We start from the raw sequence: 22,472 nt of genomic DNA on the forward strand, positions 1-22,472 counted from the left end.
TGAATCTGCATGGAGGAATTCAATGACAGACCTTTGCTTCATGCATATTTCCACGTCAGATGCCATTGTTTCAGACTGCCCCTCTGCTCTCATGTATGACATGGCAATAAAATGTAAACAAATACTGGCAGTAAGGTTCAACCTCTACTGCTATCCCACCAACATTTGCCTCTTACATTGTAAGCCAACAAAATAAAACATGACACACTATTTTCAGAATGACCTGTAGATTTTTATGGTCTTTTTTAATTATAAGATTCACTGATATTTATAGGGGCTGTTATTAGGCACCACTGTTATACACTTGAGAATTCATTTACCTTGTACAACGCCCCAAGGGTACTGACGAGCTTTCACCATTTTGTTCCCAATTTTCACCACTTCTGTACTTCCCACTACAGCAAAAGGTAAATGCCCCTGCAAGAGTCACACCAACACAGCCTTATCTCTCAGTGTTCTTACGTAAGAACTGAAAAGCAAACAATCAAAAAATAAACAAAGGGTAAAAAAAAATCTATCACACAAGAAGCAAATACAGCTAGAATGCTCAAAACACTCAGGTCCAGCTTCACAGACTCAGTTTAAGCTGACAAGGTAGATCTGAAAGCACAACAGTGAAAAAGCTTGGAGTGCACCTGACTTTGTGATTCCTAAAGAAAATCTGTCCTGATAAGGAAGGAAAGTAACAAAAAAAAAAAAAAAAAAGAAAAGAAAAGAAAAGAAAAAAAGAAAAAGAAAAAGCAAACAGAAAAGAAAAAGCAAACAGAAAAAAAGTCCTGCAGATATAGAAAACAGAGAAAACTGGACAAATGAGTCACCTGACTGTCTTCTCTAACATATGTAAGGTATTATTCACTTTAGAAAAGAGCAAATCAGTTTATCTATGTTAGTAGATGCACATTAAACATCCAGAAAAAGGAAAAGTATTTATGAATGAGATCCTCTTTCCAGAACCAGAAAACAAAGAGCTTCATAAAACAAGCAGCATCAACAGCAAAGGGACAGGGAAAGCTGGGAGATGGGGTGAGCCCAAAAGGATGGGAGCCATTTAAAGAAAGAGAAAATAAATAACCAAAAAATTGAAAAAAATACAAAGCCATAATCCTCAACACAGCCACAGAAGAACAGGCATGAATCAGTGTTACAGTAATGCTTTAATACTGAAATACTGACATTACTGCCATTTACTTACATTCATGATAGTGTTAATTTGAGAAACGACTTCATCATCAGTTGGAAACTGGTATATATGGATACCACTGCTAACTAATTCAGAAAGGAGTTTCCTCTTGAACTGCTGCAGTTCTGTTTTAGAAATGCTGTCTGCTTTGCCTATAAGTGGTATAATGTTTACCTATTAATGATAAAATACATGAAATCTGTAAGACACCAATTTTGAGACAATAACATTAACAAATTTCTTTGTTATAAGCTCTTCAAAACTACCCTTGCAATCTAAACTTTTCCATCAATATCTGATGGATCCAAAGAAAACTTCACAAATCATTAAAATATATTCACTGTCACCATTTGAAAACAGTAACACTTTATTTAACATAATTCCTCATAACTAACTCTGAGAATTAGGAAGGAGACTTCATACAGCATATCACTCAAAAGAACAGCAATGCCTACATATTACCAAAATGTCATGATGTATTTATACCTCTGTTTAAGAAATGGAATTTTTGGTTTATAGCAGTTGGGGACATGTCAAGTATTAAATGTTAAATGCACAAAGAAAAGACTGCCAACACCTCAGCTTCTCTTTGGGTACAACAATTCCTCTTCATCTCATTACTGTCACCCATAGCTCTTACTCCATTAGCACAGCAATGAGTTTGACATGTAGCTGCTGAAGGCAGAACATCTAACAATGAAGAATCTCACCTCCAAGTTGTTGCAGTAGTTACTCAGAATTCTAAATTCAATCCTAATGCTGTAAGTTGACCTATCTGCTAAAATAGTTATGACAGTAACTGAGTACTGACAGTACTGAGTACAGTATTAAGAATAATTCAGTATCTATGACCATCCTACCACCCCTTTCAGAACAGGATACCAAGAATTAACGTCCAAAATTCTGGTAGATCATTGCAATTCTTCCAGATTTCGGTGAATTTGAGAGTTCTGGATGGTTCCTTGATTACAGACACACAAAAAAAGGAAGAAAAACACACACACACCCCATTTTGTATTGTTCTGACCATTATGCCTGAATGGAACTTCCACAGCTTGAACTTTCAAAACTCCATTCAGTAATTTTTCTGAGACTGCAAAGACAGCAAAAAGACTTCAAGAAGACACTGATCTGTGTCAGGAGGGCAGGAAAAAGTAATAGTAAGCACTGAGTCAAATAAACAACCTCCCTAGAAAGATAACTTAGCTGTGCTAACAACTGCTTGCAAAGCAGATATATGTAACGCCTACCACATCAATGTTTCAGAAATATTTCAGGGAAGTGAATTTTGCGCAGTTCACCTAATTTTAGATAAAATAAATGGTGTTACAATTTCAGAAAAAAAATCTCTCAAAATCAGTATCATTAAAACAAACCATTTTATTTTTTCAGCTAGAAGTTTCTTACCCTCGTTCACTTTGACTTCCTGCCTCTAGGGTTCCTCCCTCCCCAGTTTCCTCATATTAACACTAAAGTACGACTTCTAAGATTAACTGGTGATATTCCTGCAACCTAAGCATACATGTGCTTAAATGAAAATGCTACATATATTATTTTGATGACTGATATAACTTAGGATTGTATAAACAACCTGATACAGCTAGTAGAAATCCAAAGCTTCTGCTAAATTAGCTGAGATACACTGATCTAGGTTTTCCACTGCACAGCTTTAAAAATGGATGGAAGAGTCCTCAGACTTTAGTTAAGGCTTCTTCTCCTTCGCCTTCTCAACATAAAAGGTTTTCAGGCCCTTCTAACTAGGAGAGATTGGTAATGAATAGCAGGGAGACATTGCTGTGGAGACAAGTAACAAAACAAAAGCAAGATCACTGCAAACTGAGTCTAGTTATCAATACTGATGTTAAATCATACCTGACATTAAAATGTTAAAGCAGCACTATCGTGGCTTTAGATAAGCAACAGAAATAGTCTTTTCAATCTGTTAAACAAGACTTATTTCTACTTGCAGCTCCTAAGGTTTACTTGACAACTAGTATCTCAGTACTTTCATCCAAGAACAACACTAATTGAAAGCATGCACTGAACTGTACTAACAGGGGACTTGAACTATATTGAGCTGGACTACATCCAGATGTGCTCCAAGTCCCAGTGCTTCCATCTATGCCTGCTGCTCACTTGGGCACAAGCTAATTCCTTTCAGCCTCTTCCCGAATCACAACTCCCCCTGCACAAAGCTGAATTCTGAATTCCATAGGCCAAATCACAGAATCACTTCACATGAAGTCAACACCTGAAACTAAAGTAGCAGTTTTCATCTTCTCCCCTTGCGTGTAGCAGCTCCTTTCCAGGCAGAACTAAAATCTGCACAGCTCTACAAGGAGACAGATTACTTTTCAGCTTGATCAGTTTCCTAACTAGGCAAAACCTTTAGTTTTCAGTTTAAATCAGTCCCCTCATCCAGGAAACTGACTGAGGAAAACACTTAGCATGCACAATGTGAAGGAGCAGCTGAGATTGCTTCTTTCAAACAGCAGTGCAGACTTACTGAAGTTTAAACTTCAAGAAGTAGCTTAAAAGTAGTTCAACTAAAACAACTACAAAAAGCCACTGGAATAAAGGTTTTTCTTTATCCACGCACATTGTTTTGCTGTGTGCTAGCACCAAATTCAGCCCCTTGATCATCCTTCATATCCATGACATGAAGTATCACTTTCTTCCCTCACACTTAGAAAATACACAATTTTTTAAAAATTACTATCATAATGTAACACCTTACATTAATGTCAAAGCATCTGTTGCTCCATTATGCTATAGAGAATGAAAAAAAAATATTTATACTTGAAATTATTATTGGTTGGTATTTGGCACATTTACTTAAGTATATTTGAAGGTGTCCTCATGTTAAGAAGTACACTTACAGCTCATGTACAGGAAAAAGAACATGCAAAAAGTAAAACACAAACTAAAAGGCAATAAGAACAAACACTGCAGTATTCTAAATTCTTAATATTTTAACAGAAAATAGAAGAATTCTCTCTTCTTTTATCAAGCAAGATTTCTTAAAATGGCTCAAATATTTAGCTTCTTCCAATTCACACACACCCATTCTAAGAAGAATTGTAAGAATTCAGAAAGTGCAAATAATCACTAGAAACTATTTTAATGGTTGCAAAATTAATCAATATGTGTAGTTTAAAACATTAACACAGCCCATCATAGAGAAGTCAGGCTAGTGGAGCTCACAGCACTCACCTCTTCAGCTATTTACAACAAATGCCTTTACAGTGCTGCAACGTTTTCTATAAGCCAATTTTCCAGCAGCCTCAAAACCTGATAGTGAACTAGAAACTACAAACTTCATTAGAAACATTACAGTACTCATGGAAGGTATCCTATCCAACCACAGTAAGATGTTAAGAGGTTGTTTCTCTGTGTTCTTCCCATTTGTGAATAAATAAGTGATGAACTGTAAACTTTTTGTTGAACAAAGTGGTTCTGAAGTTAAAAAACAAACAAACAAAATACAATCTCCTAAAACCAATCACACAGATTTGGAATGAAGTGTTGGAAGCAGATTTATAAGCTTCAGGATGAGTCAGAAAACAGAACAAGTCCTAAGAGCTGTTTCAAAGTCTTACCTTGCTGTCCAGGCTTTTCATGGTTAACAAATCTAGAGTCTTTAGGGAATGGCCTGTAGGTGAAATGATGTAGAGGCACACATGGATGCGAGTATCGTGGTAATTAAATATGGAACGTTTAATTTTCAGTTCTTCTTGGAGATAGGCTTCAAATTGTGCATCTATATAATCCACTATTGGCTGATAGCTGCAAGAAATAAAATAAAATGAAACAACCAGACATTAGCTACTCCCAAACAGGCTAAGAAAGAAATTAATCTTGTACTGTTGCGTGCATTTTCATTTTACAATTGAACAGGGTGCTCACGTAGCTGCATGATACAGCAGAAAATTAAGTGTACTGATCCTAATTTCTGAGAGGCTACTCCAAAAATAATTGTGCACCTAAAACAGATAAAATACTCTCGAGCTACTATCACTGGGAGAAAAAAAAAAAAAAAAAAAAAAAAAAAACTATGTAAATATACTTTTGCTTATTAGTTATCTTTTCAAGAGACATTTTATAAACTTTGGCCATGAAGCTGTGCAACCACAGAACACTTAGATTCAAGAAAGACACACAAAACTTCTAGATACAAGAAAGAACATGCAATTACCAGTACCAAGAAATAGGACTTCCAGTATCCTCTGAAGATGAAGTACTGTACATGAGAGAGCTCTTAAACAATAAACAAAAATTGGAAAGGAGGAATGTGAGAGAAGAATGAAAATCTGATTTGCAATATCAGTACAGCTTAAGCAATCTTCATCTGACTTAAAACAAAATTATAATCTGCTCTCAAAAAGAAAGTGTTACCAGATGTCCAAGCAGGACCTCACAGTTTTGCTGCCACAAAAATTTACTAGACCAAGTCAAATGCAAACATAATTCAAAAGCAGTAGTTGTATCCAAAATTAACAAAGGGTTAAAAGGCAGCTTCTTACCATATAATATATCGACACCTCTAGATCTATATTAATATCTACATCATCACACTCATCCAAGTCTCTAGCACTAGCTGTTTTCCCATGATATCTCATGACAATCTTAACGTGATTCTCTAACTTTCATTCATAATTACCACAATTTAGGCACCCATGTAACATGGAGGACTATTAGAATTCATTATAATGAAAGAAAAAAATCTGCTGAGATACAGTTCAATATTTTAAAATCTCCAGTTCATAACAGCAGAGACAAAACTGGCACTGCACTTCTGTATCTTTTGATTAAGCTGACCAACTTAAAGGACTTCAAGAATCCACAAGAATCCTTCCTGTTTGAAGTATTTAATACAATCCAATATTAAAAAAAAAAAAAAACTGCAAAAACCCACAACCAACAACCTACAGATCTACTCTCTATAATGTAGTATGCATCATAACCTTCTCGGTTGTTTAAATAGTCTCCCGTGGAACTTATCACCCTGCTCAAAAGAATCTCCAGTCACCACTGCACTTCTTATTTACACGTATTTATAAAAGATTTTATTATAAAGAAGGGAGCAGATTTCAGCTGATTTCTCAAACAGTTTCCTAGACAAGAAGGAAAACACTATCTGCTTTGGTACACAGAGAAAACAGTTAACCAAATATTTAGAATACGTGTCAGAAAAATATTTACGACAAAGTCCAAAGAAGAATCAAACTGGAATTGAAGACCAAGACTTCTGCATACATTAGCAACAAGGCAACACTTACCTATCTTCTTTGTTTATCTGGTCACCAAATCCCACGGTACTCACAACGGTTAGTTTCAAACGAACGTTGCTTTCATGGAGCTCATATCTCTGAGCTTTAAGTCTTACATTTGGGTGAAAATGAGTTGACATTGAGTCATCAAAACTGGTGTTAAATAGACTGTTTATTAATGTAGATTTCCCAGATCCAGTTTCCCCTAAAGTTAAACAGAAGGGTTTGGGGGTGAAATAAAATACCTGCCAAGCACACCAAGTGTTATCAGAACAACCCGACAAATCCACCAAAAAATATTTAGTAATTTCTCCAAACAGTTGCTGCATTCCATTTTTTTTTAATATAAGGAGCATTAAATACCTTCTGTTAAATTTTTATCACATAGACAGCAGACATTTAATCCTTACCTATAATGGGTAATAAGCAGAACTGCAGACAAATTTACCATTGGATTCAAAAGCTAAGTAACTACCTGTGAAACCACAGGGTTAGACACAATTTTTATAAAAAAGCATTTATTTGGGAAGCACAGAAATATTTCTGTATTATCGCCTTGGATTTTAGGACTTTTTGATCTAACACTCTATTGCAGTAAAAATGTGTAGTCTCGTTCACTCAAAAGAATCCAAGAAGCTATCTACAAATCGTAAGTGCGTGATGCCCACTTTCAACATTTTCTGCCTTCCTGTTCTTTATAAAAAAGCTAAATATAAACCCCAATGATTGATACAAATGAGCAAAGATGGGGAAAGAGTGGAACTGCAGCTCATGCTTAACAAGTCAATTCCTAAGGAGGGGTGTAGCTTACAACCAAACAGCACCTACCGATACAAAGAATGTTGAAGCAGAAGCCCTGCTTGATGGATTTGTTAACCAGCTGATCAGGTAAAGTATCAAAACCAACATGGCCAGACAAGGATAAGGATCGAAGGCCATCTTTCTGCTATTAAAAAAAAAAAAAGAAAGAAAAAAGTGTGTTATCAAAGCGACTTGCAGAGCAATCAGCAATGGCAAGAAAGGAATTCTGTTGGTAAGCCAGAATTCATTCCTTAGAATTTACAAGGAACTCAGGAAAGCAACAGTCCAGGAGAAAAAAAAATCTTTCAGCTCAGCTTACACTATAACTTGAGAAAATACTGATTTACTCTACATGGCTATTAGCAGTGTCAAGGTATAGACCTTTTCTTTTTTTTGGGGGGAAAGGGGGGCAGACATGGAGGAACAGAAATGAAATAAAGTGGACAAGTCCAACTAAAAATGTAAACTAAAAACCACAGAAAGAATATCAAATCACAGTTGATTTGCTCTAAGAAATGAAGAAAAGACTATTAAAAACAACTTATGAGACAGATTTCGAAATAGGGACCGTAATCACAGGAAGGTATATATTAGCAAACAGAATACATTCTGAGTAGCTGGAATTGTATTGTTTTATTTTATATAAGAAACTATTTCATTACCTACACATCAGAACTCTAGATACTATTACTAGAAATGCCTAGAGGAGCACACTGCATTTTAAATATCCAGAATCCTGCATCACAACACCAAGGCAATGAGCATACAAAAAAAAAAAAAAAAAAAAGCATAAGATTATCAGTTCATACAGTTGTGTTGTGTTTCAAAACATTCCATATCAAATGTGTAAACAGCAAAAAGTCCATGCTATTCTGCCTCTTCTGTTTGCAATCCACTTGCCCCTAGTAGCTCCTGGGAATGTGTATATAGCCAACTGTAGAAATACCTTCATTTAATACTCCCAAGCACGCGCACAGGAGTGCCACCTTTTATAGCAGGTATGCACAGCAAGTGTCAGACTGCTTGCAGCTAAAAGGATGCAGACATGGCTTACAGCAGATGGTTCCCCTCCTCTGGTTTCGCTCAGGATTTCTTGTGTGGGACTACAGGCTGCGCTCGCTCTCTATTTAGACTGATGTAGTCAGGTATCTCTGCTTAGACTAATGCAAGGAAGAGAAACCACAGCCCTGGGAATCCCGTTCCATGCCCACCGCCCTGTGGTGCAGCCCTTTCCCTGACCCCCAGCCGCCCTCCCCTGACAGCTCCATGCCGTTCCCTCGGGCCCTGTCGCTGTCACACAGAGCAGAGCTCAGCGCTGCCCCTCCGCTCCCTGTGAGGAGCTGCAGCCGCCATCAGGCCTCCCCTCAGCTCCTCTGCTCTGCGCTGAGCACACCCAGGGGCCTCAGTTGCTCCTCACACACCTTGCCCTACAGACCCTTCCCCATCTTTGCAGGGTTTTTTTGATTGAAGTCCACTTTAATTTCTGTGGCCAAACCCAACAAAAGCCACAAGCTCGTTGGCCATTTCCAGAAGTCACTAGAAACATTCACTGCATCAACAACAAGGCACTACAAGAGGATTAAATCTGACTAGCAAGGGAAGAGTGAGAAACCTCATATTACAGCTGTGCCCACAGCACATGGGAAAGCAGCAGGAGTCCTCACAGCCTGTAACTCCGGAACTTCCGTTTTCAAAAGGAAGAAAGTGATTAATCACAACTGAGCAATTCAGCAAGAAAGTGTATTGTTTTCTGGGAACAGAAATAAAAAAACAGTCTTTTCTTCCACTGCTACATTAGTTGTTTATCACAAAAATTGTCAAAATTTCTGTGAAACAGAGAACAATGGGAAATCATAAATGTGCAAAACAAGGAGCCTTCTCTGTGCTTAGCTTAGAAAACTATGGCTGTGTTTACAGCTCAACAATATGGTCACATCACTCTTTAAAAATTCATCATTTCTTTGTGTTTCTGAATTTCTCCCAGAAAACTCTACTTATGGATATGTGTTTCAGCCAGGAAAGAGATATGTCTGCAACAAACATGTATGCAGTTGTCAAGACAATCATCTGAAGTCTGTTATTTTAAAATAGCGTATTTCATCTTTCTTCAGTACATAGAAGTTAATTTAATGATATCACACAGGTACAAGTGAAAACAAGAACTTGTTTTTCTGGAAATGTAAATATACTGAAGTCCACTGCAAGTGCTGTGTCATTTCACACAAAAGCTTGACACCAGAAACGCCCTGGTAAGCTGTAAATGCATAATAAAGGAAAAGGCTATGAGCACTAGAACATGAATCGTATTTCCCCCACGTGTAATTTAGAACCTTCGTCACAAGGTCGCTCTTCTCAGTTCTTTCTGCCAGAGCTAATGACTTGGTAAACCAACAAGCTAACCACCAACCACCACCTCCGCCCCAAACCTCACATCTCACCAGCTCTACATGACCTGACAGTGAGAACTTGCATGGCCACAAAGGACGTAACAGCAGGAATTTCAAGCACAAAGAGTATTTATTAAATCAGTCATGAGAACAAGTTTAAATATCTCGCCCCACTGTTCTTATTTTAAAGAGAAAACTGACGGACTGAAGGATGGTCAGAACAAAGTAACTCAGGGTCCTGAAAATCAATTTTACAGAGAAACATTACAAAATTTTGCCTATTTACATCTTTTCAAGAAAATGGTCAGAGTTGCCTTGAACATAGTACCAATAGAGGAGGAGATTTTTGGTATTGCACATGTGAAAAGAATTACATTAATAGTTGAGTGTGATGAAAAGCTGGAAACTTCAGGGGCTATTTCTAAGTCTGCGTAGTATTTCAGGGATTTAAACCACTACTGAGCTGTTCAGATAGCTGTCCTAAAACTCAACTGACTCTTCAGGAACCAGTTTCACTAATGACACTGTAGTAAAAGCTCTTAACCGTTAAACATTCAAGAAACACGGTGTTGTTTTCAGCTGAAGTCTCAGCCATGCTGATTTAGAAGAATATATCCTTGCACAGTTGTACTTCTGTTTTCCACATGAAAAATACCAAAACATTGAGTCCTACTGCTCTGATTTGGAGACTTGCAACCATCCACGCTCTTACAATAAATACCTTTGTAAACCTGTTAAGTCTGACAAACGTGGGAACATTCATATAAAGAGTAATAAGCTACATTTTCCTTTCCAAAATTTTCCAAGCACATCATGACTAGACGACCTTAGTGGTCTTTTCCAACCTTAATATTCTGTTTGTTACCTCCTCCATGCCAGCACCCCACGCAGCCTCACTCTTTTACTATCTAATCTAATATCAGAGACATTAAATTCACAAGCCTGATTATGAAATATCTGCACTCTTACTACTCTTCTAAGAAAGAATATGTCATTTGGTTGAAAAACAAGTTGCTTCTGTATCACCTGTTTAGGAAAACGGTGACAACTAAAGCATTATCAAACATAAATCACGCAAAAGCAGTTAAGTTGCTGGACTAGTTAGTCCTTTTGAATCGGCTTCAGCTGCCCAGAGCAGCTAAATCATGTCTGAAGACAGCTCACCACACAACTTTATTCAGTGAAGTACTCAAAGCCTGCAGACTGAATGCTACTAGGCCTGGAATACTCCCAGAAATTCTTCCTGTTTCTCATTTCTTTCTTAGAATTAATAGTCTCATCAAAATAGCAAACAATTTAGGCAGGTTGCAGTGGCTCAAATCACATCTTGCTCTTCCCCTCCAATTTGTTTTTTAAAAGGTTGGTAGTGAAACATTCATAGAACCAGCAAAATCAGTACCCCGAGCATACTGGTTTACAGAAAGTGGTCTAGCCCATTAGAAGCAGTGTGCAAATAAAAATTATTGTCTGATACAAAAGTAGTATTTAATTTTTTTTCTTTCAGAAACAAAGTTCTATTTTAACCCTGCCACATATCTCAGACTAAAATTGCACAACACTGGGCCATCCCACATCAAAGGCTGCATCTTGGACTTACACGGGTGTCCCAGATAAGCCTCCTGCAGAACCAGACTTGCAGTCCAAGCAAACCATTACCTCAGCAGTCTGCTGGCCTGCAGGCTCTGCAAACGCAACTCGTACAGAGTCCCAAGTCTCTCACAACAGCAAACAGCTGTGGGTATTCATTAAACCAGAAAATTAATTTTAATTCCCCAATACTAAGTGACACTATGGTACAATCACTTACCTCCCTAATGCCATTCAATTTAATCCAATAAATATTAACATTGCTAGTGTCTCAAAACAGACATTCTGTTTTTCTACTCTGAAAATTATTTTCCATTTTTGGGTGATGAAAAATGTAAAATGAAGATGCAGCCATGCATACCGCTGGTGAATCTCTATTCAGATACATGTATGAAGGAGATACAGAGCAGGTGGGATGAGCAGAGGGAACAGAAAGGGAATCTTGGTGAAATAACAATGAAGAAAGGGATCAGCTAATACAGGGGAATAAGGTAGGAAAACAAAAATACAAAGAAAAGTCCATGACGATACAGAGTAAGAAAATAAATATGCAAAACATTACAAGGAATTAATACATCAGCCTACTCTGTAAAATGAAAAGAGACACAAGGAGTGAAATATGAAGCAAAATATGCCAAAAACGATTGCATAGGAAATTATTGGCCAAAGGATGATTCAAAGAAAAATCATTTGAGAAATTTTACAAAGAGCGAACAAGTGATTTATTCACTATGTCAGAAACCAGCAGTCAGCTTTTAGGGACTAATCCAAAGTATCTTGAGCCCAGAATTCTTCTCACAGCTCTTGCAAACGACCTTTTACACAGCATTCTGCAGTACCTACAATTTCTTTTTTCTAGTCCACTTCAACACACAAGGCAGCCAACTGCCTTAAACCACTGAGCACCACAAACTTCCACAATATATATATGGGCAAAACAAGAAGCACACTGCTGTCAGCTGAGGACATGCAGCTCGCTGTGCTGCTGCTGCAGAGAACTGTTGGATTCTATTTGATGATAATTAGCAGCAAAGAAGCAAAAAAGCAGAAACATCTTGCTCATTTTCCAGTTGTGAGGAGGTGATTTCACAGGGACTTGCAAATGTCAGAAGTCCTCTCTTTCGCAGCAGGTGTTTAAGTAACTTGAGAATGTGACATGCTTTGTACCTGCACCTCCTGCACTGCAGGTAAGGGGAAAACAAAGTAAGGAGCTGAAATCTGCTGCAGCACACTGAGATAAGAGAAAATAATCAGCACTGACGCAGTGACCACTTTGCTTCAGTAGACGTGCCCTGAGCTGGCTGTGAGCCACTGGGGCACTGTGTTTCCTGGACAGCAGCAGTCAGCTGCAGTCCATGGCCCTTCTTGTCCACACCAAGAGCAAGGCCCTGGGTGTGAGGGGCAGCAGCTGGCAGCGGGTGTCTGACTGCAACATGGATCACTTTCTTCTTCTCCCCTTTAATTAGTCAATGCTGAGCATTGTGCGCTGTTCTACCGCTACAGCAGCTGCCAGAACTTTCCCAGAAGTCAAAACTTCAAAACTTGGAAGCACTGAATGCGTGTATCTCAAGACTGTGTGCAGCCCGATTGTGTGGTAAGGTCAGACTGCACTCTGAGTGATTTTGCATTCCTTCTGTGAAAGGACTGAGAACAAAACCCTTCCCACAACATACTCAGAAACACTTCAATGATTGCACAGCATGTGCCAAGCTAGGAAATCTTATTTGATGTCACTTTGTTACTTGAAAACCCAGGGCTAAAGCACTGTTCCTCGTGAAAGACCAATCTTATTCTTCTGCTTTTAGCTCTCTCCTCTGTGAAGCCTTCCACCTCCGTGCTCCTCTCTTTTCTTCACAGACCTAGTGGGCCCTCCAGTCCCACTCCCAGTCTCTGTTGCTGCTTTACTACCTCTCTTCACACTCTTCGTGCAACCTCAGTCAGCATAAAACATTTTGTAGTACTTCTTAAACTTCAGCTCTTAGGTTTTTCTCCTTTCAGTATCTTACTGGCCTCCCACAAGCCAGCCCAGAGGAGAGTTACTCCGGCTGCTGCGAGGAGGTGTCAGTATCTTTCCTCATGTGACAAGTGACAGGATGCAAGGAATCATGTCCCAGGGGCAGTTTAGACTGAATATCAGTGACAATTTCTTCATGGAGAGGATGGTCAAGCATTGAAACAAGCCACTCAGGGAAGAAGTGGGGTCCTCATTCCTAAGGTATTTAAGAGGTGTGTTGATGCAGCACTAAGGAACAAGACTTAGTGTGAGGTCTCATACTGTTAAGTGATGGTGATCTCAGAGATCTCTACCAGCCTCAGTGCTTTTATGAAAGGAGACTCCCAGACTCCCAGTCTCACTGTACTCCTGAGAGTACATTGGCGGTCTTCCATTCATAGAATCATAGAATTATTAAGATTGGAAAAGACCACTAATCATCAGCCTATCCCCACCACGCCCAGTAAACATGTCCCTCAGTGCCACATCTCCACATTACTTCGACACTTCCAGGGACAGTGACTTCCAAGCCTCCCTGGACAGCCTGTGCTATGCCTTATCACATTTTCTGAGAAGAAATGTTTCCTAATGTCCAACCTGAACCTCTCCTAGTATAACCTGGGGCCATTCCCTCATTTCCTATTGCTGTTACCTGGGAGAAGTCGCTGACTCCCACCTCACCACAGCCTCCTTTCAGGTCATTGCATGAGCTTCCTCTTCTCCAGGCTGCCCCTCTTCTCCAGACTGAATGATCCCAGCTCCCTCAGCCCTACTCCCCGGGCAGCCTCCCACACAGTCACACTGCATAACACCGCAGTGGGACAAAACCAGGTACTTCGCCTACCGACATAAAATCCAGAGATTCCTCCGCCCTGTGCAGCCAGGGCGGAGGAATTCTCCCTAAAAAACAAACAAACAAACAAAACCTCCTCTCACTCTGCCTTACATGCATGCTTTGCATTGCTAAGGTGCGAAGCACAGCAGAGGACTTCATTTCACACTCACATTCAGAATTCCAGCCTTAACACACTGAGGGGTACTGTGCCCTCAAAGCCTAGGAACCCATCGCTTTTCCTTCATACACAGAGCAGCATTTCTCTGATATCCAGGATGCAGCGCATTTCTGGAAACACACAGCACCCTCTGAGACCTTCCACAACATCTGTAACCCCTGGCAGCCTCGGCTGCCCAGCTACGAGGATTCCAGTCGGTTTCCAACCGCACCGGACCGGACCGGACCGTTCCTCCTCGGGAGGCGGCTGCCCGGGACCCGCACCCCGCGCTGTCCCGTCCCCGCTCCCCTGGCAGCGGGCAGGCGCTGGCAGCCCCCTCTGCTCCCCGCGGCGGGACTTACCGGCTGCCCCGCGCCGGCCATGGCCCCGGCAGGAACGGAGAGCGGCGAGACGAGACGGAGCGCCGCGACAGACCCCTCCCATCCTCCGCAGCCCCAGCGGGGACCGGGAGGAGCCGTTCGGCGGAGGGGCGGGCGCGGGGGCAGCGCGCACCCAGCGGGCGGCGGGGAAGGCGGTCGGACGCGGGGCCGCACTACTGAGCCACCCCGGCCCCTCCCGGCCGGAGGAGGGCGCGCCGGCGCCGCGGCTCTGAGCGTGGCCGCGCACGGCCCGGAGGAGGGGCCCGGGCGGCAACGGCGGCCGCGCCGCGCCCTGGGCGGCAGTCAGCGGCAGCGCGATGGGGAAGCGGCGGTGATGGCGGAGCCCGCCGAGCTGGGCCAGGAGACGGTGGTGCGGTTCCTGGCGGAGCGGGGCGGGCGGGCGCGCCACGAGGAGCTGCGGGAGCATTTCCGGGGCTGGCTCAGCCCCCCGGAGCCCGAGCGCCGCGCCGCCGCCCGGCAACGCTTCAAGGAACTGGTCAACGCCGTGGCCACCGTGCGCCAGGAGCCCGACACCGGCGCCAAGTACGTGTGCCTCCGGCGCCGGTACTGCGCGCCGGGAGCCGCCGGCGCCGTGAGCCCCGAGGCGGCGGCGGCGGAGGGCAGCGCGGAGCGGCCGAGCCCACCGCCCTCCCCGCGGGCGGGCGCTGAGCGGGAGGCGGCGGCGGGCGGAGATGCCGGCGACCGCGCGGAGCCCGAGGGGCGGCGGGGCGAGGCGCCCCGGCCGAGCCCGGCGGCGGGCGGAGGGCAGCGGAAGGGCTCCCGGCGAGGACCGGCGCCCGGGCGCGGCGGCGGCGAGGAGGCGGCGGTAACGGCGGAGGAGGCGGCGGAGGGGTCCGGCGGGGCGGCGGGCGGCCGCAAGAGCCTGCGGGAGACGGCGCGGGGCGGCTCGCCCCAGCTGAAGCGCGGCGTCCCGCCCGGAGGGGGTCGCGGACGCGGCGGTGGCGGCGACTCGGACAGCGCCTCGGTGGCCTCGTCCTCCGCCGAGGAGGAGGGCAGCACGACGGGCTCGGTGGCTTTGGACCCGCTGGAGCACGCGTGGATGCTGTCGGCTTCGGACGGGCGGTGGGAGACGCTGGAGGGGCTGCTGAGCTGCGAGCCGGCGCTGTTCTGTAAGAAGGACTTCATCACCGGCTTCACGGCGCTGCATTGGGCTGCCAAGCACGGGCGGCAGGAGCTGCTGGCCACCCTGGTCAACTTCGCCCAGCGGCACCAGCTGCCTGTGGACATCAACGCGCGCACCAGCGGCGGGCACACGGCGCTGCACATCGCCGCCATGCACGGCCACACCGAGGTGGTGAAGCTGCTGGTGGGCGCCTACGACGCCGACGTGGACATCCGCGACTACAGCGGGCGTAAGGCCGCCCAGTACCTGCACCAGGGCACCTCGGAGGACATGCGGAGCCTGGTGGGAGCCCTGGACGAGGAGGAGGAAGAAGAGGAAGGGGCTGCCGGCAATGGGAGCGTGCGCTGGAGGCTCTCCAAGGTGTTGCCCTCCAACCTCATGAGCTACCGCCTCTCCCACCACCATCACCACCATCACAGCGCTGGGGAGGAAAACGAGGGTGCCGATGGGGCAGCGGTGCCGGGTAAGGGCAAGGAGATGGCCAGGAAAGCCTCAGGCAGCGGGCGGATGAAGCCTCGGCTTAATAAGATCCGCTTCAGGACTCAGATCATCCACAACACGCCCTCCTTTCGCGGTGACACCGAGGAGGATGAGCACGAGGAGAAATCCCTGAAGACATCGTTCAAGCTCAGGCCGAAGTCCAACATCTTTGGGTAGGGTCAGGGGGGAGGTGGGTGCCTGGACCAGAGTGCCCCAGGTTGTAGGTCGAAGCAGGCGCTTGTCTGAACTCGTGTGCTCGATGGAGGTGGGTCCCAGAGCCTTGCTGGAACCTGCAATTGGGTGGCTGGCAGCTGCCGAGGAGGTGGCTGCCTTGGTTGGGCCCTTAGTGCTGGAACAAGGGGCAGTGGGTGCGCTGAGAAACGCTGGGGTGCTTCTGGGTCAGAAATGTTTCATAAACCTCCTAGTATTAGCGAGTTGAGCGAGGGAAAGGAGAATGCAGATGTTCTACTCTTGTATTATCAACCAGTACTATAAATTGCTCATAACTTGCTATGTAAGAGCACCACCTCAGTAATCTGCAGGTGTATTTTAAGTTTCTTGTTAACAGCAATACCACCTGGCGCGGTGTGGAGTTGGTACCCAAAATGAGATCATATGTAACAGTTTCCTGTCAGAATCCAAATTTCAGTCCAGCAAAGACTTGAGTCTGTGTTGACTTTATGCATTGAAAATTGCCGGATTTGACATTGCAAGTAATAAGGAAAAAAAAAAAAGCATTGCACTGCAAACAAAGAATAAAGTTAGCTGTGTGCTGAAGTCTCTGCTGTCTGAGGTACTACTGAGCTTGCTTGTCACTGTTGGGATACTGATACAATGTAAGTGAAGAGTCTTTTATATATTTGGTATCTTATTTTGTCTTAGGCAAAGCAGTTTTATGTTAATCACTGTGAATTCTCAAGTGCCAGACCTAGCACAGTTCCGTTTATTAAGTCTGGTTAAGTCTTGTTACTGTTGTTTGTGTAACTCACTGCATTCAAAATCAGAAAATAGCGTTGTATGTGTTACATGTGGAAGTCGCTCTGTTCTAGAAAAGAGCACAGACACCATTGCATGCAATTTTCATGTGGTCCTGTAATGTAGAAGGTACAGATCTGCGTTTGCTAAAAACTCGGGTGCCAATCCCTTCAACTTACTTTGTGCAGAAATAGGAGAAGGAGAAAAGGAGCAGGGGAGGTACAAAGTGAATAACCAGAACTCTGGAGTTCCGTTCCTCTCAGTAAAAGCAATGTGATGCCATATACTCCAGGTGAGTGATGGCAGTGGTGTTGGAGTTCTTTTAAACTTGCATTTCTGGAGAAATAATAACCAAGGCTTTGAACATGCTATCTGTCTGCTAAAGCTTTCTGAGACCTTGAATCTTGTTTCTCTGCTTTAGTGGTAGCAATTCCAGTGAAATCTAGGAGACTCTCATTGAGAATGAGCTGTCCCTGGATTCTGAATGCTGCTCAAGGTGGAAGTTCAGCTGTGCTTAGATGTTTAAGGTACTGCCGGTCTCAATGCAACATTTGTCAAAGTGTGTTTCAAGTTGGCTTCCTCAGAATGTGTGTGCCTGCCCATCGGGTGGTTTTAACAGAAAGTACTCAGACTTCGACACGATATACCAATTCCAAACCTGAGACACTGATGAAGAACGTTCCGTAGCTGCTAGAACACTTCATGGGGAAACTGCTGCTGGGAGTGGTGCACTTTCAAGGTAACAGCTGTCTGTGGCTGTTGCTGGTGGCTTACGCTTTTAGTGACAGAGGAAGGGAGTGGCAGCGATTCATCTGTTTCAGACTTCCCATGCAGATAAATTACCAGTATCTGCACTTTGTGTCAAAACCTAATGAAAGTCAGTGTTTGCGTAAGCATGCAGGCAACATTTAAGTATTTCTAGGGATAGTTACATTAAAAATAACTGAAACTCTGTATAGGTGCTGGTCATTAATTTCATGCAAAAAGGCTAGAAATTATACAGAGGTTTCGCTTTAATTTATAATTTATAGCTATAATATAGTTTTCATGTGCCTTCATTTTGGGTTGGTTGCTACAAATACAGTGGATATAATCAGTCTTGCAAAGCACTTTGTCTTTACATCTGGACAGGACCAGGAATTTTTCCTCAGCCCTTCCTTTTTAGGCTGTAAGCTCATACAATGATTGAGTGATACACATAATTCTGCAGAGTTTGTTTCCACCAGAGGAGAGAATTAAATGCTGAAGTCCTAAACTCCCTTCGTTACGGAAGGTTTATAGCTTTTTAGGCTTCTGCAAAAAGATCTTCAATTGGACATTTGCAACATGAACTCTCTTCAACATGGCAGTTCTGAATTGAGTATGTTCCATGCAACTATCTACTTCCCAGTCTAATTAAAGTAACTTTCTGCTTACTGTTTCTTCATAGGATCTGTTGAGTGTTGTTCTCTTCACATGTGAATAGCAAATAATTGCACAAACATATTGAGTCTTAGCTACTGGGGCTTGGGAAAATTATTTGTGAGCTTTGATGCTTTGGGATTTGGAATACAGCACAGTTTGGGTTTTAAAAGACTAACTGGAACATCATTTTATCTTGTGTTATACAGTAGAACTTGGTAATTATTAAGGGAACTTGAAAAATGGTAAAAAGATGCATCATTCTCACTCACTGTTTGAAGTATTTAAGTGAAACCGTTTGCCAGCTCATATGGTGTAACTGACTGTTAGCTGATATGATATGGTCCAAAGCCTTTCTCAAGGTGGAGTGCCATCGCAGCAAGTCCAAACCCTAAAAAATTGGTACTGTTGATGTTAGAGATATATTGACAAATGGCTGGATAACCACTAGTGTCTGTTTGCTCTGCGGGACTAAAGCACTTTGATTTCACATTATGACTTGTCACATTCCACACGGTTACTTTTTATAACATGAGCTGAAACTTATGTTTTGTTTGGAAATAGGAAAGGTTTGATGCCCTGTTCCAGGATATCTACAATCTAAAGGTACTCTTGAGTCAAATATTTTTGGATACATTGCCTAGAAATATGTGAATTTGAAATAAAGTTGTATGGTACAGAAAACTGGAGCACTTACTGGTGTCTTTTTAATAGTACACTTGAATGTCCTGAATGTGTTTATTCACTTCCTGTGATAGTGTGCAAGGCAGCAAGACTGCGATGTAAACACTGGATATCTTTTATTGTATCTTATGCTTGTGATATTTTAGAGGCCTGGGAGCCTGTCACTTTTCATTAGTTCTGCTTTTTATGGGTGTCTTTCTCAATGGTTAGAAGTTTAAAATCTGCAAGTTTTTGTTTTACTGAAATAAAAACAGCCCGTGAATTGTTAAGGCTTAAATCTACTCATGCGTGCTACATACTCAGGTATTGCTTGCATACTAGATGGTAAAACTACCTTATGGTTGAGCTAGATGATCCCACTGGTCTTTTCTAACCTTAATGATTGTATTCTTGTTTTAGATTTTCCTTTATTGTGAAGATTCTGACGTTGTCTTGCATAACGCTTAAAAAATATGGTAGAGTTGTTTGCTAGACAGTAACTTTTCCTTAGCAGTTCCTCTCCAATAGCTCGTGTCAAAGCACATGAAGACACAACAAGGTCTTTGTAGAGAAGCGCATCTAAATAAGGGCCTGGGAGAGCGGTGGTGCTTGACTTAAAATAGCACCCTGACCTTATTTCTATGCCACTAAAAATCTCTGAGAAGATTTAATGCTAGTTTTTGCCACTATGTAAAGGTCAATACCTAATTAAAAAAGGTTTAGGATTAAGCCTTTTTGTAATGTGTCTTAACTACAAGCAGAAGCTTCTCTAAAGGGAAATTTCACTTCATTAACTTGCTAGACTGTCATATTTTCGTGTACCTAGATATCTTTTAAAGTTGCTGCCTTACTAAAACTTACGTGAAATCTAGTGAGTTACATGCTGCCAGTAACTCCTTTGAGAGCCATCCAAATTTATGGTTAAACTGAAAAAAGGCTCAGCTGTGCTGCTCGATGAGGATGCATGCAGCTCCAAACCAAGCAACCCCCAGTTGGTTTGGGAACAGAAGTGAGAGGAAGAAGAAGGAGAAGTGTTCTTGGGGACGTGGGGGAAGCAGCTGAGTTTATGTGGGGAGAGCGAGGATGTGAGCTTTGCTGATCATGCAGTGGCTTGCCCAGTTGCTCAGAAAACCATCTGAACACCTATCCCTTCTGCTACAGAGTAATGCCTGGGAGAGATGACCCACAGAGAACTCAAATGTAAATTCATGTCTAACTTCAAGTATTTCAGTTGCTTCTCTTACCAGCATTTTCTACTGTAGCTAATACAGTTCACAAGAAATACAAACAACTCTTCTATGTTGAGTGTAGCTCCAGCTGTTGCAGGAGAGTCCCTGTGCATCAGATTGATCCCACTTAACTTGAGGGGAAAAAAGCCCTTCATCATTGCATTGTTAAACTATTTTTCCATTAACGAGAAACGAAGGGTGAGGGGACTGCACTCCTGATTTGTTGTGCCTTGAGTGGCCAAAGCTATAGGGAATGCATGTGAGCCTGAAGACATTAAATTTCAGAGGCTTGATCCTGAAAAAAAAGTTTGGTCATGCGTTTTTTTATTTAGTTGGTGGGGATTTTTATTTATTTATTTATTTATTTTGCTCAAGTTGAGGAGGAAAATAAGTATGTACTGCTATAGTCTTTTCAGGTCCCTAACTCAGTGTTAAGGAGGAAGAGGCCTCAGATTAATATTAGGATTTGGGAGGACTACTGCCTGTTCAGTTGGGGTTAAATGACTGTCTGGGGGAAAAGGGAACATGATTCTGAATTTTCAATGTTGCTACACTGAAGCATCTTGTCTTCTCATTTTGCAACTGTTCCAGAGTTTTTAGCTTGTATCATTTTTCAGTTTAACTAAACTCAATGCTGATAAATCCTAAATATGCACACTGCTGGAAAAAACTGAGCCAAGCCACCATGCTTGGTTGGTTTGTTTGTGATACAACTGCATTATGGGGGAGGTATTCCATCTTTTGTGGTAAAAGCTGAAGAAATCCTATTCTGAGATTTTTCCGAGGAGTTAAACTGTTAACACCATGCATAAGAGTTGCTTTAGAAGGAAGTAATATTTGGGTCAAGGTGTAACTGCATTCTGTGTCCTTTCAAATGGATTATATAGAATGAATCACTGTGGTTTACATGCATCTGCCCTTCAGTATCGACAGTTGTAAAGCATCTCCTCCCATTGATTGGAGGAACCGTAAAAAGAACCTGGGAAGTCATATGAATCTATTTTACTGTCCACTTATTTCACTACAAGGTATTTTGCCAACCTGTGGCAGGTATGTCAAGAGGCAAGAGTGCTAGTCAACAGAGCTGTGTCCCTGCATGTATCTGCATCGCTGCCAGTGAATCAGTGAAGCTGTTTCTGCCTGTCTACACAAAATAGCCTGTAGCATGCACACTTACAATTCTTGTCCTTGAAAAGTGAGTTTGGGAATTTCTTCAGTATTTTTCCCCTGAAGCTAGAGGCCTTTCAATTTTTCTAGTCGGTTCTCAGGCTCCTGAGTGGTTCCTTGGAGTGCCTGAGGGAATGGTGATGAAGTAGCTATGACTGATATGTACCTCTTTTTGAAGCTGAGGGGTGGGTGGGTGTCCTTGGGGGTGGTTTTTATTGTTTCTGTTTGGGGTTTTGGGTTTGTGTTTTGTTTTGTTTTGTTTGCTTTTAGGAAAGAAAGAAAGGATGCTGGCAGTATTTGTTGAGGCACAGAAATTGTTGGGGGAATTCATACTGAGGAGTTGCTGTCTCTTATTACTTTTGATGCAGAAAGACAAAATGCATTACGCAGGCTTATATTTCACTGAAAATAAACTTGCATGGAATAATAAAGCCTCAAAATACCAAAAAAAAAAAAAAAAAAAGTCAGTAACACTGGAAAAAATAACAGCACTTATTTTTGCTATTTCTTTTCCTTGTTGCCTATCACATACAATCCTACCCTAGATATATCTAGTGGAAGTAACTCTGTTAGCTTGGGAGTGTGTGGCTGGGTCCTGCTGGTCCAACAGCCTCCCACAAGAGAGCTGTTAGCTGCCAGCCTCGCCCTTGTCTTCTGCCTTCCCTTTCTATCCCAGATGGGCTGGGTGGAAGAGACTGTAGTGCCAGAACTGCCACTCCACGCAGCCTGCAGCTGCACAGCGTGGGTTGTAGTAGCAGTGACGTTGAAGCCTTTTGAAACTGCTCGAAGTACTTCCCTTGAAGGAGACGTAGCATTTACATAG

At 42.7% G+C, this 22,472-nt stretch overlaps 2 protein-coding genes across 6 annotated transcripts in view; one reads left to right on the plus strand and one right to left on the minus strand.

Annotated features, from left to right (window-relative positions):
* SEPTIN10 (septin 10) overlaps positions 1 to 14,801 on the minus strand; it is a 31,512-nt gene extending 16,711 nt beyond the window's left edge. The window contains exons 1-6 of one of the 5 annotated variants that reach the window (XM_031605157.2): positions 14,573 to 14,799; positions 7,279 to 7,396; positions 6,460 to 6,655; positions 4,780 to 4,966; positions 1,193 to 1,354; positions 321 to 417 (exon numbers count right to left, since the gene is read on the minus strand). In XM_031605157.2, the coding sequence (XP_031461017.2) occupies positions 321 to 417; positions 1,193 to 1,354; positions 4,780 to 4,966; positions 6,460 to 6,655; positions 7,279 to 7,396; positions 14,573 to 14,593 (781 nt within the window). In that variant the 5' untranslated portion in view covers positions 14,594 to 14,799. Of the gene's footprint in view, positions 1 to 320; positions 418 to 1,192; positions 1,355 to 4,779; positions 4,967 to 6,459; positions 6,656 to 7,278; positions 7,397 to 8,197; positions 8,922 to 14,572 lie in introns of those variants that run through there. The other 4 variants (XM_090128261.1, XM_090128274.1, XM_031605155.2 and 1 more) reach the window with 4 other exon arrangements.
* A 29-nt stretch (positions 14,802 to 14,830) lies between these two features.
* On the plus strand, positions 14,831 to 19,274 carry SOWAHC (sosondowah ankyrin repeat domain family member C). The gene has a single exon (XM_031605154.2). It carries the CDS (start codon positions 14,925 to 14,927, stop codon positions 16,389 to 16,391), a length of 1,467 nt encoding a protein of 488 aa, XP_031461014.1. The 5' UTR covers positions 14,831 to 14,924; the 3' UTR covers positions 16,392 to 19,274.
* The last annotated feature ends 3,198 nt before the right edge of the window (positions 19,275 to 22,472 follow it).

The sequence above is a fragment of the Phasianus colchicus genome, chromosome 1 (genome assembly GCF_987193195.1).
Source record: "Phasianus colchicus chromosome 1, bPhaCol1.hap1.1, whole genome shotgun sequence".
In the NCBI taxonomy this organism is placed as follows: Eukaryota; Metazoa; Chordata; class Aves; order Galliformes; family Phasianidae; genus Phasianus; species Phasianus colchicus.

What these genes read in the sequence shown, in the direction of transcription:
- SOWAHC (XM_031605154.2), top strand. Translation starts at nt 14,925, where the DNA reads ATGGCGGAGCCCGCCGAGCTGGGCCAGGAGACGGTGGTGCGGTTCCTG.